Source organism: Protopterus annectens, chromosome 14.part0 (assembly GCF_019279795.1).
Source record: "Protopterus annectens isolate FY-2018-M chromosome 14.part0, PAN1.0, whole genome shotgun sequence".
Lineage (NCBI taxonomy): Eukaryota > Metazoa > Chordata > Ceratodontiformes > Protopteridae > Protopterus > Protopterus annectens.
The window spans coordinates 670589520-670606238 of NC_056748.1; the positions used below are offsets into that span (position 1 = coordinate 670589520).

A 16719-nucleotide genomic window follows, 5' to 3' on the forward strand; every position below is an offset into this window, starting at 1 on the left:
GTGAATGTATAACATAGGTCAGCAGAGCTAGCTGAAGTTTTGTAAAGAATTGTATGTCATTTCTATATCAAACTGATTTGTACAGGTGCTTGTGTTGAAAATGTATTTGTAAAGTTGCTTGTATTAAAAAAATGTACCAACAGTGGGTCCTGCTGGACAGAAAAAGAAGCATCCAGAATTAAATGGAGCACCATAAACCACAAGCAGTATAAAAGGAAAATACTGGATGGTGTGCTCATTATCTGATGAAGTCCTGACTGGAAGGGACAAAAATATGCTGATCCGTTAATGCATTTATTTTTTAATAAAGTCTGGTTTGTTATCACTATTCCACAGTGTATTCATGGTTTATGGTGCTCCATTTTTTTCTGTATTTTGGTATTTGCCTAGTGGCTTTATTTTGAGGCATTTTACTCCTGCTGTTGTTTTTGGTTTTTAGAAAAAGAAGTGAACCTGTATATCAGACTGCATGGTAACTATTGAAATGAATACATTGTAACAGAGGATACTGGAAGAGAAGAGGTTAATCTCAGTCCAGCTAATTATGAAGAATATTTTGAAATTAAATTACTTGGTATAAGCCATAAAGATTGTATCTCACAAGTCTCGAGAGAGAGAGAGAGAGAGAGAGAGACAGAGGGAGAGAGAGAGAGAGAGAGAGAGATTGCCATGGTTCCCCAATTCACTTTCTTATCATCCCTCTTTGTAGTGTGGTATGTATAATCTTACAGAATGCTGCAGCCTTATTAAACCTTTTACATTAATTGTGTTTAACAAAGATGTAAGGTAAATGCATAAAAAATAAAAATTTGCCAGTCAGACATATTTGTTCATGCCTGCCTGGTAGGTGTTTGAGTGTTAGCTAGGATGGTTAGATAGTCTTAAGAGGAAGTAAAGTTATTAGTGAGGTAAGGAAATTTTAGGTGGTGAAGAGAGGTTTTAGTCTATAATGGAGGTGAGAGCAGATCTTCAGTTTCTTTGGCATAGATGTTTTGTATGCACCTTCCTGCTCTCCCTTGAATTAATAAATGTTTTTTGACTGGTTGGGAAAGTTTATGGTTATAACTTGGGTTCTCCCTTTTCCTTGAAGTCTTTTTATGCATTTAATTCAGAAATGAGCAGTGGTCTCATGGGTGAGCAGTCAATGAAAGCTGTCATTTTTTTTCTAGTAGCTGAATGTTATATGGTTTGTCTTGTACTGTTTTATAATTGGTTGAGTCTCAGCAACCAAGTGCTCCGGATTACGCAGAACACTCCACATTTAAAGGCTTTCTGAGATGCTTTTCCGCTGTTCTGCATTGAACAGGTGTGGCTCTGCTTTGCATTTTTTGATTGGCTCATATACCGCAAATAGAGCCAATTGGCATTTATGTATATGAGCCAATCAATAATTAATTTTTTAGACAAAGCAAGCCAATGTGGTGAAAAAGAAATTGGCCAATCAGTATAGGACTTTCCCTTAACAACATAGCCAATAGTAATATCACAAGGGTTTTCTGTCCACTGCAATATTTAAAAAAAAAAAAAACGGGTATTGCAGATCACTTATTTTTTCGTTAATTTTTTTGGAATGCATTTCTTTTCCTGGCAGGACATGTTTGGAGTTTTCTTCTATGGCTGCTACAAGTCCTTTTTACTGAAGGAGTGAGGAAGACCAAAAAAATGCACTGGAGGAAGAGATTTGGTTTAGGAGAAAAGATGTGGGCAAGCTGCAGCCTGTAGAAGTGTGCATTGCAGAGTGCTAAAAGTCCAAACCTTTGCTAAACTCCTATAATGATCATAATTTCATTTTAACCTTAGGTGTGAGGTTTATTGCATATAGTTAAGACATAAGGGTGTGGCACTTCTGCTATGGTTTGGAGGCTTTGTGGAGTTTGCTTCCCTTCCCTTTCTTTTTATGCCATAGTTACTTCTGGAGTTCAGAGCTGCCTACCTTGCTGTTTTTTTATTTTTTAATTTTGGAGCCCAGTGTTTCTGATGGAGCTGCTTGATGTACCTGTAACGGGGGTAAGTTCCTGACTACATTTGGCTCAGTTGATGAAAGTTAGGATTAGAAAGAAGTTTATTTGTATTTATTTATTGGGGGATGTCTGTTCGGGAAAGTAATCTTTTCCTTGGTGAATTAGTAAGGCCTGCAGTGGGGTCAGTGATAATATCTAAAGCAATTAATGCCAGATTGGAGGTTTATAGTAGGAAAGTGTTTAGCAAACATTTAGAGCAATGTAATATTGTAGGAAATTATACTAATGGGCAGTTTTAGCTGGAATCTGTATAGCAGTAGTTTGAATTTTAGCACTTTTAGCTGGAATCTGTATAGCAGTAGTTTGAATTTTAGCACTTTTAGCTGGAATCTGTATAGCAGTAGTTTGAATTTTAGCACTTTTAGCTGGAATCTGTATAGCAGTAGTTTGAATTTTAGCACTTTTAGCTGGAATCTGTATAGCAGTAGTTTGAATTTTAGCACTTTTAGCTGGAATCTGTATAGCAGTAGTTTGAATTTTAGCACTTTTAGCTGGAATCTGTATAGCAGTAGTTTGAATTTTAGTATGATACTCTATAGTAATGTTGTTTTGTATTTGGTTATGTATGGTTTTGTAAGGTATAAAACAGTTTGGCTTAAATTACAAATTGTGTTTTTTAATAGAATTTTAGAAATGTACTGTGTTAATTTTTGGCTATGTGTTTGAACTTCATGCTTTTGTCTGAAAGTCCACTTCAGCCAGGCACCATGGAAATGGTACACTTTTTCGTGCAGTACAAAATAGGGTGTTCCACATTTTGGCTGTTTGTCACATATTGTTAGGCTTTGTGTTCCCCATTAGCCTCTTAAGAGGTTTAGAGCTATGGCTTGAGTTTCTTTTACTGATTCAATATTATGTTTGTTTTCTGGCAACTAAATAGTTCAGCAAAAATCAAATCTAGCATTTCATAATTTTAAAACCTTCATCATGCAGCTGAAGTATTTGGATCTCTAATGACTGCAAGTTGAGCTGTATAAATGTAACTACTCTTTGTGAATAAATTTAAATATAAATGTAACTACTGTGTTCTTAAATGAAACTTCATATAATGCAATTTAAGGAAATGGAGCTTTTCTGTCAGTCTCCACTGAAAATGGATATTACCCAGTCAGACTTTCCCAGTAAACAAAGACAAATAAAATAAATAAATAAATATTTCACATTCATGAAATGTTATGTCTTGTATATAATATGTTTTCTGTTGGCCACAAGCTTTTGTATATGTTTGTTTTATATTTATTTTTCTCATTCTTATGTTCACATGAGACTTTTAACATAGGTAATCATGTTATTAGTTGAATTCATGTTAAATGTACATCTTTGTTTTATCCTTGGGCCTCCACTTAAAAGGGCTTTTAGCCCAGACAGACAACCCTCATCGAAAAAGCAATACATAAAATAAATAAATAAATAAAATGGTGCTATTATGGGGAAACTGGCAAACATGCTGGCTAATGTGACAGAATTTCTTTCAAATGTTTAATGTCTATTTGTTGTACATTTAGCTAATCAGGATTATAAAAAGAACATTTTTCTTAGTGTAATAAAATAAAATTGCAGTTGTGTAAGGATAAATTTTGCCTGCATATACAATGTGGCTGAACAAGTGCTGCTTGTGAGCATTAAAAAGGTGAGGCATATTTTTTTGCATATAAGTAACTGCAACGTGTTGTATTTTCATAGGTCTAAGGAGCTTATTAAAGAAGCAATTCTGGATAATGATTTCATGAAAAACCTGGAGCTCTCTCAGATTCAGGAGATTGTGGATTCTATGTACCCTGTGGAGTATGGAAAAGAGAGCTGCATCATCAAAGAAGGAGATGTGGGGTCACTGGTGTACGTCATGGAAGGTAGGAGTTATTTCTTCAGCTATTTTCTACTTCTGCTAAAAGACACTTAAAGTCACTTGATTTTCTTTAGAGACTAGTGAGGGACGACTCAGGCAAAATCAGAAACAAAAAAAACACTGTTGTGTATTGCTAATAAACATGCGTCTGTACAAATCTGTTCCTTCCAATTTACATCTTTATTCAGTATGTAGTAAATGTTGTAACGATATATTTGCAGTGCAAAATAAACCAGACTATCCAAATTAAAACATAAAAATAAAATAAAAAAATGGAGTGGTCCATCATGTGATTCTTAGTATCTGTGAATTGAATGAAAGTATTACAGTAGGCAGGTGTCCATATTTGCACTGACACAAATCCTAGTAGATGCTGATGAACAGTGATTAAGGAAAAGGAAGTAGTACAGATTGAGTCAGCACACTGCCTTTTGGTTTTCTGGGTGGCTGCATTCTAAACCTGTTTGTTTATTTGCATCTGCTTTCCATATGTACACCTGCATCAATATGATCTGATATAGTCAGAGAATCTCTACCTGGACCACATAGATTTTTTTTCTTATAATGGGACAGTTGTTCAATCATGTTAATGTATGAATGTGACAGGGGATTAAATTGCAGGATTTTCTGTGATGAGAACATTGCCTTCTGGAGAATGTTTCCTTTTGTTTACCTTGATTTTATAAAGCAGGATGTAGATCTCTGTGCTTGTTCAGTTTAGGTTTAGTTTCTGGCCACAAATTTATCTGTATGTTACACATGATGCATTATTTTTGTATTCAGCAGTGTACTGCTGGGCTATAATGAAACCTTTCCCTTAATTTGAAGAGTGGAGAAATGCACACACAATTTTTAACTTCAAAACATACTTCACTATAGATGGGTTACTTTAGATTTGTTATCATAAGGTCACTTTATTTTCTTTTGAGACTAAAGTGGGGCAACTCAAAGGCAATATTCCAAACTGAGGGGAATAGGAACATACATTTGTTCTGTTCCACTTCATTAAACATGCAACACCGAAAGACACTTGACGATCTTTATTAAACTTCCATAAACATGATTGTTAACCAATAGTTATAAATTTCAACCAAAAACATGACCCAGGTGATAACACCGATGAAAGAAGACATAAAATAACCATAAGGGCAGCGTACCACTCACCCTTGAATAAGCAGCGACCCCCACTTGCTCACTTATCCTTGCACTAATGAGGCAGCGTTCCCGCTCACCTTCAATTTATTACATTATACCACCATCCATACAAGCAGCTCTGCTTGCTTATTAACTTGACCAGCAGAGCATCTGCTCACTTTCCTTCCAAACTTATTGAATTGCACATCAATCACCAGAGGGCGAACAAAAGAGGGCAAGCCTGACCCTCTTCTCTGCCTTCACCACTAAAATACACACAATCCCTGCTAATAAAAAAGGGAGGGAGGGTAGCAAGTTCACTCCAAAATGTGACTACTACTTCAGTTACACTTAACAAAACCCTCTAATCCCCTCCTGATTCTTACCTCATTTCCTCCTAACATCCCTCCCTCACATTTAACCCTATCATACCCTTATTCTTTTAATCCCTCCTAACCTATGTATCTAGCACCACACTGAAGATGTCCCAGGACAAAAAGGTGTGTTTCAAACCTCATTTGTCCTGTTCCACTTCAATAAACATACAACAGTGTATGACATTTGACGACCTTTATTAAACTTCCATAAACATGATTGTTAACCACTAGTTATAAAGTTCAACCAAAAACATAACACAGTTGATAATAACATCCATGAAAGAAGACACACAATAACCATAAGGGCAGTGTACCACTCACCCTTGAATAAGCAGCTTCCCCCACTTGCTCACTTATCATTGCACTAACGAGGCAGCATTCCCACTCACCTTAAATTTATTGAATTACACCACCATCTATATAAGCAGCTCAGCTTACTTATTAACTTGTCTACCAGAGCAACCACTCACCTTCCTTCCAAACATATTGAATTGCACATCCATCACCAGAGGGGGAACAGAAGAGGGCAAGCCTGCCCCTCTTCTCCACCCACTAGCCTGACCAGTCTGTTCCCCCTCTTTTCACCAAAACTTCCATCCTAAGGCAAAACATCATTTGGTGTACTCATTTTCTAAACTCCAGCTAGATCATTAAGACCAGCCCTCATCTGCAAAGAAACAAAACAAACCATGTCTTTCTTAATCCTCCCTCATAGACACGGTACCCAAATCCTGAACTATCCCCTAAAACACCCACCTACCTGCAATGCCCAAAAAACACACTATCCCAAACCAGTGTAAATTCAACTGTGCCTCAATGAACCCGAATAAAGTAATATGTACCACACCAGAACAACCACTGCGACAAAATTCATTACCTTGCACCTCAGTTTCCTTCAAGGCTTTGCTCATTCTAAATGCCCTCTACAACCTCATTGCAGACCACTCTGATGACCAAAACCTCTCCTGTGACCAGTGTATTCAGAACAGCAGGAACAGCCACCCCAACAAATCCATCACCTTTCAACTTCACTTCCAGCCCTGACTGCTTACATCTGTAAAAGAAAGAAAACTGTAAATGTGTGACACTCAAAGACATTAACCCATGCCAAAAAGCACCCTTTTCCTCTAAATGCTCCCCATTACACTGACTTATCTCCCTTACCTCAGCCCAACTCCACCTTACCTGCATAAAATCCTTTCACATCCAAAAACAAAAAACATACAACAAAATCAATCCCATAATAAGCACAAAAAGTAAAATGATACATTGTTGCAAGTAATCACTGTAGAAAGATAAGTTACATATAAATATACATTACCTGCGTCCCCTACTTATTTCCATATGAAACAGTCTAATAGTCTGCTGAACATGTATGTGACCAAAACTGCAAAAACATCCTCACAGATCCCCACAAAATGTGGTAAAGGCTGTTTAGCTCCCAGTTGCATATGTAGTAGAAGAAAACAAATTTTATGTACTCTCTTGCAATTTAATCTACCAATACAGTCTATATGACAGCCATTTGTACACAACAATAACCCCAATTCCCCCAACTAAACTTAGTAACATGCAAAACATCCACTTAGAAGCAGCCCTCCTAACCACAAAGAACCACCATCATCCATAAACAGAATACATATAACCCTAAATAACTCCCTACTACCCCAAATCTGCCTGTCCTCCCATTTCCACTGACTCTATTCCTACAATCCCACCCCAGTGGTCCAAAATAATGGTTAACAGTACTAAAGTCACACAGTAGACCACCACCAAGGACCACTTCCTTAACAGCTAAACCTTTCCTATAAAAAGTCTGCGTGCCATCAGAGTCAACCAACCTGAACTAAACAATTAAGATCCTTCCCTCGAATTCCCTTCCTGCCAGCCTGAAATCTGAAAACTCCCCACACAGCATCAAAATCCTCTGCTGAACCCACCATCCAATCTTATATGCAAAGAACATAAAACCCCACTCCTATGCCTCCCAAAGATGCCCCAAACTCATGCTACAATAATTCTGTCCCTTATAGCCACCCTCATCTTTCGGCACCCTGCCACAAATCTGACATGTCCGAACTAGGCTTAGCAACCATCACCTCTCAAGAATGCTTATACAGTCCACCACCTGATGATCCTCTGCACTGGTCCAGCCTGGGAAGTTGATGAATGCGTCCTGAGGTAGGTCTGGAATTCCACTTGGAATGTCAAAACTGCCAATATAAAATGCAGGTGCAGAAACCACAACCAACCCTCCCAAATATGCTCCCTAACCCAACACCTCCTGCCACATTTATACCCACATGCTAATTTACATGAACAGATCTATCTAAAAGCCATCCCAAAGTACCACAAAGGTAAACAATGTACCAGCTTTTGAATCCTTGCCCAAAAATATCCAAGAAAACTGGGCAACCTACAGCTTTAGTCTTGACCCCCCCCCCAAAAAAAAAACTTTCCTTTCCCTGTGTTACCTCTGTATCTCTTTGGCAAAGCAATACCATATGCTTTCATTATAACAAGTCCCCCAAAGCCCTACATGCCAAATCTAACCACTCTGTCAATGCTAACCAGCCCTCCACTACATGGATCCCAACTTACTGGAATTCAGCCTCATAACTCCTTTCCTATGAAGGCAGTGAACCACTAAAATCTCCACCTCACTAAATATTAAAAATTGCTGATATCATATTAACCCCATCAACATCAATGAATTCAAATATCCTAGTACTCCCCCCTTTCCACCCTTTAACCCAGCAAAACAAATGAAAAGATCCCCCTCCTGCCCTCAGACTTGACTAACTAATCAGCCATCGAGCTCCCAAATCCAACCCAACCCCAGTTATGACTGTACCCCATCTGCAGATGACCCCAAAATCCCCAGAATTAAACCTAGCCAGCTATACCAAACCCACGCTGTATCTCATCCTTAATAGTCCCCGCAGCACTCTCATACCACACCAACATCCATCACCTGATGATACCACGTCCTTTGGACCACCAACTGCTATGACATAATCACTGATGCCATAAGCCCTCATTACATAGCACAACAGCAGCCATAATCCCTCTGGAACCACCATCATCTGCAAAGAAAAAACAGGTGTTAATCATCTGAGATACCTAAACATTTAAAAACCTACCCACCCTCTAAATGTCCTGAATAAATCCACCATCTAATGCCACCTGCAAGCCGTCGATGAAGAGCTAAGCCTGCCAAACCCTCACTTATATCTATGAAAATGCACAATGCATGCGCACTTAACTGGCAGCCTTCATGAGGACCTCATAACCTGTGGAAAAAACATACCCTCTCCAGATGAAGCTGCAGTCAACTCCCACTGACGCCCCCAAGCATCGAGCATCACCTGATCCAATCTGCATCAGTAATACCAAACTATGCCATGTACCAGGATTAAAGGATTTTAGTTTAAAACTTACAAAACTCAACTGCTTCAATATTTGACCTCTGTCTAGTGCAGGTAAAGAGATATTAACTATTGTTTTAATGATACTAACTCAAAACCACAATTTCCACATTTTCCTAAATATCTCCACGACCAAGTAACACTAACAAACTCCTTCATCTCATATGAAAGCTCTCAACTAGATAAAGAAAATATCTGACAGTATGCATGCAACCCAAGTGGTTGCTGGGATATTACCAGCTGTTAACAAATATTACAGACATAAGTTACTGTGTTTATTGTGACCTATGACATTCAGTTTAAGACCTAGAACCTAACAAATACTGCCACTATAAAATAATTTGTACTGAAGGGTTTGCCATTTGTATTTCCTCCCTAACCCCTATGATCCCAAAGATATGACCAGTTATCTGAATTGTGATGACACTCCCCCTATCCTGTAATGAGGGTCATTGCAAATATGTTTGCGGCCTGATTGTCCACACAGCCTAAAATGCAAGTATCTAAGCTACATGTCCAGCTTCTGACTTGCATACAGGCCGTAGTTATGTGTGCTGCCCAAGATGTAGCAGCTTCTATCGTATTTGGTCAACTGGGTCTTTCTGGCAGACTGAGCTGAAGAAAGATTTTAGTGTAATACGGCTTTTAAACCATGACGCTTAGTGAACCAAGAAAGCAATCTCCTGTGCACAATAGAAACTGACTGGACAGTGAAATAATGTTTGCCCTGGTCCACTATACACACGCATTTCTTTCCATCAGTCTGCTCTCTAACTGTGATAGTGAAGGATTTCTCATTCTCAACATTGGCCTGAAAAAAAAAAACTTTTTTTTTTTTAATAATACCACTGGATGGAATACATCGTGCTCACTGCCGTACCTAACCACAGCAGCCATTTCAAACATAATGTACTTCTGCCCAACAACAGCCCTCTTCACGCATCATCCTCTACAATTGTTAACAACTCCCTGCACATGCACTGGGAGCACTCGTCTCTCACATGCACCTCACAAAGCAAGCCTGCCCAAACCATTGGAGTCAAAATCTGGAACCAAATGACCAATACCTTTGCAATTCTAATCCTCCTTCCCACCACCACCAGCAATGTCAGCTGTCTGATACAACAGGATATCTGTAGGGCTTGCCTCATTTTATATATATATATATATATATATATATATATATATATATATATATATATATGGGTCTACTACTAATTACCGACACGACGATTCCCCGACGGAAAACTCACCGACGCCAGATGACCGACATCACACAAACCCGACAACGCAAAACACCGAACACCATTACACCGACACACGGAACGTAAACAACACGCGACACTACATAGCATACACACTAGCCCTGACCCAAACCCTAACCCTAAGGTCCGACACTATCGCACACTTCACCTACCTGCACCCTAACCCTAACTCACTTAACCCACCCCTAGCCCAAGCTCCGACACTAACGCACACTTCACCTACCTGCACCCTAACCCTAACTCACTTAACCCACCCCTAGCCCAAGCTCCGACACTAACGCACACTTCACCTACCTGCACCCTAACCCTAACTCACTTAACCCACCCCTAGCCCAAGCTCCGACACTAACGCACATCACCTACCTGCACCCTAACCCTAACTCACTTAACCCGTCCCTAAACTACAGTCCCTCACTAGCACACACTTACCTTACCCGAACCATACCTCCGACACGAACACACACTCACCTTTCCCACAGCCTAACCCGACATCCCACAATCTCGAGCACTTACCTGACCGCTCCTAACTCCGTCACCATCGCACACTTACCGCGTCGCGATCGCACATTCCCTTGTCGGTCTTTCCGCTGTCGGCAAATCACCCTGTCGGTACACTTACCTGTCGGTCATCTGGCGTCGGTGAGTTTTCCGTCGGGGAATCGTCGTTTCGGGCATTAGTAGTAGACCCATATATATATATATATATATATATATATATATATATAAAAATATTTATACACATATTTCATCCATTTTATTTATTTTTTTTTTATAAAGTGCAGGACACAAACTCATCTAATGCTGCCCATCTGCACACATCCAGAATGGCATCATCACGGCAGACGCTCTGTCACCTCAACCCTCACTGCTTACAGTTCTTACCTGTAGACTTCAATGGTTAGAAAGCAGAATCAGTGAGAAGAGGGTTAAGGTGATAGCATTGTCCATGTACAGTACAAAACTGTGGCCACTCTGATTTTCTAATTATGACGTGCCATGTAGCACTATAAAATTCAGGCTTCAGCACTGACCTCCTAGTTGCCTTAAATGATCATTAATTGTATGCTCTCTTGAACGTACCAAAGTACTGTGCTACCCAACCTCTGCAAAGATATCTGAAGTTCAAGTGCATGAAACCAGAGTATGTTACTGTGGTATAAAAGAAGAGACTTTTACAGTCTTGTATCATGTAAAGTGCGGCATATAATATTACTAAGCAATCTATTTATCTTGTTAATACTATAGGACTATCCAGTTGCTGTTGTTGTTTGTCTTTCGGCTTTTCCTGGTAAGGGGTCGCCACAGCGGAACTCCAGTCCGCTAATGATTGGCAGTAGATTTTTACGAAACGCCGAGGTGCCAGTTCGACACCCAACCTTCAATGAAGGCTCACCCATTTACGCACGCATGTCTTTCAAATGCTACCCAACCACGGGGAGGAAATGCAGACTCCACACAGAAGGCACTCCCAAGCCCAGCTGAGAATTAAACAGGAGAACCTCTTACTGTGAGGTAATGACGCTACCGCCGTACCACCGCGGCATCCACTATAGGACTATCCAGTACATTTCATATAATCTTTTAAAGATTTCCTGAAGTGCACAGCTCAGCACAGGAGATACAAAATAGAAATAGAAACTCCTGAAACATGCAGAATGATGTGCACAGTGAGGAAGAGTCTAATCTTAGTGCTGGAACAAAATAAAAGGAAACGCAATACTGCACTTTGTTCATGCAAGCATCACCCACTACCACAACCATGATGATTAGCAACAAGGTGAAAGGAAGACGCCCACCAAAAACAGGACAGTTAAGAGACATGCCTGGTCCCACCCTTCACCACCCTCAGACACGCAGTCTCCATTTATCCCTATCTTTTTTTTTTTTTTTTTTTTTAATATTTCTTCTGGATACTGCACTATGCATGCATGGTAGCAACCCCCCCCCCCCCCATTGAACTCGCAGCGTGCGAAACGGCCCTCATGGCTCCCTCCAGCCCACACTACTACAACCCATAGAAGACCCACATGAGGGAATGAAAAAAAGGGATATCTGCTCAAATGTTGTCCTAAACAGCTAGGCCAGCTTACAACTTAATAAAACATAAACCTGTTCTCTTGCTTACAGACTTAGCAACCCAATGAGCAGTAATGGCCATCTTATCAGAACATGCTCACAAGACAATGAAATGTAAGCATAGTTGAGCCACAACAATCTTAGCTCTTGGAGGAAAAAAAAAATGTTAACCTCTCTTTCCAGTGTCAACAACCAACCAGATCTGATAGCGCTCACCAGTGGGCAGTCACACACAAGCCTAAATTACAACTACTACACTTAAAAGAAAACTCAAGCATCAGTACCAATACGATTTCTAATTAAACAAAGTTTACTCCCATACCTTGTGCCTTAATCTTTTCACAATGAATAAAATTACACACATCTTTCCCAACAAATTTTGTCCCATACTATAACAACTAATCTCTGTAACTATCCCAAGACCTAACAGCCTAAATATATGTAAATATAATATAGATACATAGCTACTATTTATATATACTATGCTTCACATACAACCACCAGCCACCAACCCGGAACTTGAGTCCCATTTGCCCTTCAGGAAGACCCACAGGTTGTCTCAGATGTACACTTGCCATAGCAAGTTCACGCCAAAATGTGACTCCTACTTCAGTTACACTTGACAAAATCCACTAAACCCCTCCCGATTCTTACCTCATTTCCTCCTAACATCCCTCCTTCACATTTAACCCTATCCTACCCTTATTCTTTTAATCCCTCTCTTAACCTATGTATCTAGCACCACACTGAAGATGTCTCAGGACAAAAAGGTCTGTTCCAAATCTCATTTCATTTTGATGCTGATTGAAATATACGATGAATTTAGTTTTTTATAACTGTAAATGTTTTGATGAACTGATCTTAACTCTATACTTTACTAGAATCATTTGTATATGTAAATACACGAGTAGCTCTCCTATCTTCAAAATGTAACAGCCCTTTTCTGTGTTCTGTTCTGACATCAAGGAGTAGACTTTCATTCAAAAAATGTAGACATAGTAAATGGGTGAGTTAAATCCTTCCCACCAATGTTTGACTCCCACTGACTCAATACACATGCTGTTATTACCTTGATCAAGTCATTTTACTAAACAAAACTTCTAGTGTTCCTATAAAGACAAGCAGCTCTGTGTAACTGTCCTTAACTAGCTATAGAAAAACAAACAACATAGACCACATTCACTACTGCTTCTAAATTTGTACTGCTAATAATGTGGTTTCCTACACATAAAATACTCTGTGACTGCTGTGGCCACGTGGACTTTTATAAATAGATTGTACCTCACAGCAAGACTTGGTAATAAAATGTATATTGTCTGCTTTCAAAATTATGTTGTAATGGAAGTGTGCCTCTTTATAACCAGGAGTGCAATTTGAAATAATCATTTGATAGTTATATGATTTTGATTTACAGACATCGTGTACTGTGTTTAATGAACCACATGCATTAAAGTAAGTAGGACGTTTGTAATGTATAATTACAAAAGACCCAAAGACTAATAAATTCACTCCTGGATGCCTGCCTTTATTATCATGGTCTGTGGTTTTATATTTATGGCAGTTTTAACTTGTTTTTCAAATTCTTGTTATCGAGGGTAAAATTGTTTTATTGTGTCAGTGAATCCATAAGCAATAACAGTTTGACTATTCTGCCTTTTCTGACAACTGTACGCAGCCACGCTGATTACTTGGGCAAATGGAGCAAGCAAATTACATTTAGCACATTGCAAACATCGCTTGCTTGCTTCAGTTATTTGTGAATTTTTAAATCAATCTGATAAATATTAAGGAAGTATAAATGTGCACATTTCATGACAGAGAAATTTGTTGACAGTCACTTTCATCATTTTGTGAACAATTTTGAGAGCTATCTGTGCCTGGCAACCACATATCATCTGTATTAAACTTTTCATAAATATGCCGAATTTGTAAAGCATGCCATTACATTTACTCATAACATAATATCCATCTTTCATAACTGCTTGATATGTGCATTGCTTTTGTTAAAAGTATTTCAGAATGTTTTGTTTTGTACCATCAAGTGAAGGTGGCATAAATATGTTAGACTAAAGAATTAATGTGAAATTATTTTTTTCTGTTGGTTCTGGCCTAGTAATAAAGTCATGGAGATCATTGTAGCTTTTGTCTTTCAAACCATGCATTCAGTAATTCCATAAAAGTATTGTCTGCAGCAAGTCATTTCATGGCAGAGCTGCCAAATACCTGACCACATTACCTGAAAAAAATTGTTTCTGAATGATGTAACTCTTCTCCGAAATGACTTGTTTATTGATGTAATATCTGTGGAAAAGCTCCAGAATCATGTTGCTATGAATAATGTATTCTAAATCAATGTCAGAATGTTAGTAATAATTTTACTGTTGTACTTTGTCTTATATTGAAGTTCTGTACCAGGTCAGAAATGTATTTTTTTATTAAAATAAAATCTTCCGCAGCATATTTTCGTTTAATGTGGAGGTAGTCAGATAAACTCTGCAGTGTTTATGCTTATTGCTGAACATATTCTTTGGTACAGATGGCCCGCCTCTGTGCAGATTAAAGACTGTTGCTGTTCTCCATTCATGAGGCACAAAGCGTGTTTGGAGGCTACAGTTGATTAGCAATTCCAGTGGACCTGATGGGTCATGTTTCATGCTATTTAGAAGACATCCAGAGATACTGTCTGGGCCCATTGATGCAACATTCTTGGGCTTAGAGCAATAATGACTTGTTCCCTAGTGATAGCAGAGGGAGTTGTGTTTGATGGTATTTCCTGAGGGGAGGTTGAAGGGGAGAGGGGGGTAAAGTTGGAGCTGAATTTGTCCGCCAATAAGTTTGGTATGTCTTCTGGCTCAGTGTAGGTGGCTGCATTAACAATGAGCTCTGCATAAAATTGTGTACTGCCTCTGAAGTTGTGAACATAGCTAAAGAATGCATTATGGTTGTCCTTGGCCTGAAAGGACAAATTTGGCTTTGGTAGACTTCACTTGTTCTCAGAGTTGTTTGTTTAGTTTAATGAGTGTGCCTTTATCCTTCTGGGTGCTACACAACCTAATTTTTGCCAAGATTTTTTTCCTTCTGTTATACAGCTGAGCCTATTGATGTTGTGATTCTACCATGGTGTTTTTTTTTTTTAAGGTAGATTTGCTGTTCTTCCTTGTCAGTATAGCTGCCTGTATGCAGGTATTAACATGCTTGTATGTAGGGTTTCTGTGAACAGTTACATATAGGCAGCAGTGTTCTCAGGGTTTATGGGAGCTTGAAATTTTGCCATATTATTTTAATAGTAGAAAGTTAGCCTTTGAATACTTCCTGAACATTCCAGAGTTAGCAGGTGGTTCTAGGATTTATTTTTACTTCAAAGTAGTCTGTTTTGTGGTCTGATCTTATCAGAGAAGACATTAGGGGGTATGCAGCAGTCTTCCATTTTATTAAGGACCATATCCAGTATGTTTGCATACCTGGTTAGTGTATTAACAGTCTTGTCCAGTGAGTTTGTTTACAAAATCCATGAATCGATGTGCATGCAGGTTAAGTGTTATGTATGATTCCCAGTTAATAGCAGGGTAATTAAAGTAATCCGTGAGAATGGTATCGTGTTGGATGGTGAGTGTTTTCAATAAGTTTAAATACATGTTATGGGTTATGGATCATAGAGGGGGGCCTATAGCTTGCAAGCAAATGGCATAGGATTTTGCCTGCGGTGATTTGAACATGGAGAAGCTCAAGTCCATTGTCTTGTTTAACCAGTCTTGAGGTATATATTTTGTAATTAAATCACGACACCTCCATCCTTAGTCCCTGTTGGTGTAGTAGTGGGTCTAAATGTGTGGAAGGCATTATAGCCTTGCACTGTTGGTGTGCCCTCCATAGCTTTAAACCATGTCTCAGTGACCACATGGATGTCAGCATTCTCTAGGGTAAGGAGAGCTTGTATGGAGTGGAGCTTTTTCTATAGACTCCTGGCATATACCAGTAACATCTTCAGATTTTCTTGTTTTTTTGTTTGCTATGTTGTAAGTACTTTCAGTTTGGCATTATCTAAAAAGCCACTATGGGGGAGGACAGTGTTTCGCTAATATTCAAAAGCCTACAGGGGAGAGGTGCAGACCATCCCTGGCAAAGCAGCATGGTCTGTTGGCTATCTCCTTCTATGCTGACAAATATTGAATCCCCTTAGAATGACACCAGAAATGAAGCCATTTATTAAAGTCAGTCATCTTCTGTTCGTATTGTGGCATCATCCAGGGAGAAGGTAAAATGCTGCTAGGCTCATACCAGCCTGGGCCACACATCCCAAGAGATCCATGATGTCTTTCTTCATATCATCTAAGGAGCTACATCTCAGGTCATTTATACCCACATAGACTATTACTGAGTCTTACTGGTACTTGTGAACTAATGAGTGCATGCATAATGTGGTGTTGCTGGCCCCTGTTAAGCAATTGACCGTGACTTTTTCTTTACTAAACTTGGTGAGAGTGACATCAATATGTCTCACAATGGAAGCTCCTAAGACAAGAATGCTGGGCTGTTTGTGGTGGTGTGCCTTATGAACTTAAAAGTACAGCA

At 39.1% G+C, this 16719-nt stretch overlaps 1 protein-coding gene across 1 annotated transcript in view; it reads left to right on the top strand.

The window, feature by feature from the left end:
* Positions 1–16719, top strand: part of PRKG1 (protein kinase cGMP-dependent 1) — a 3380995-nt gene that overhangs the window by 401385 nt on the left and 2962891 nt on the right. The window contains exon 2 of the mRNA XM_044056419.1: positions 3705–3871. Coding sequence (XP_043912354.1) covers positions 3705–3871 — 167 coding nt within the window. The remainder of the gene's footprint in view (positions 1–3704; positions 3872–16719) is intronic.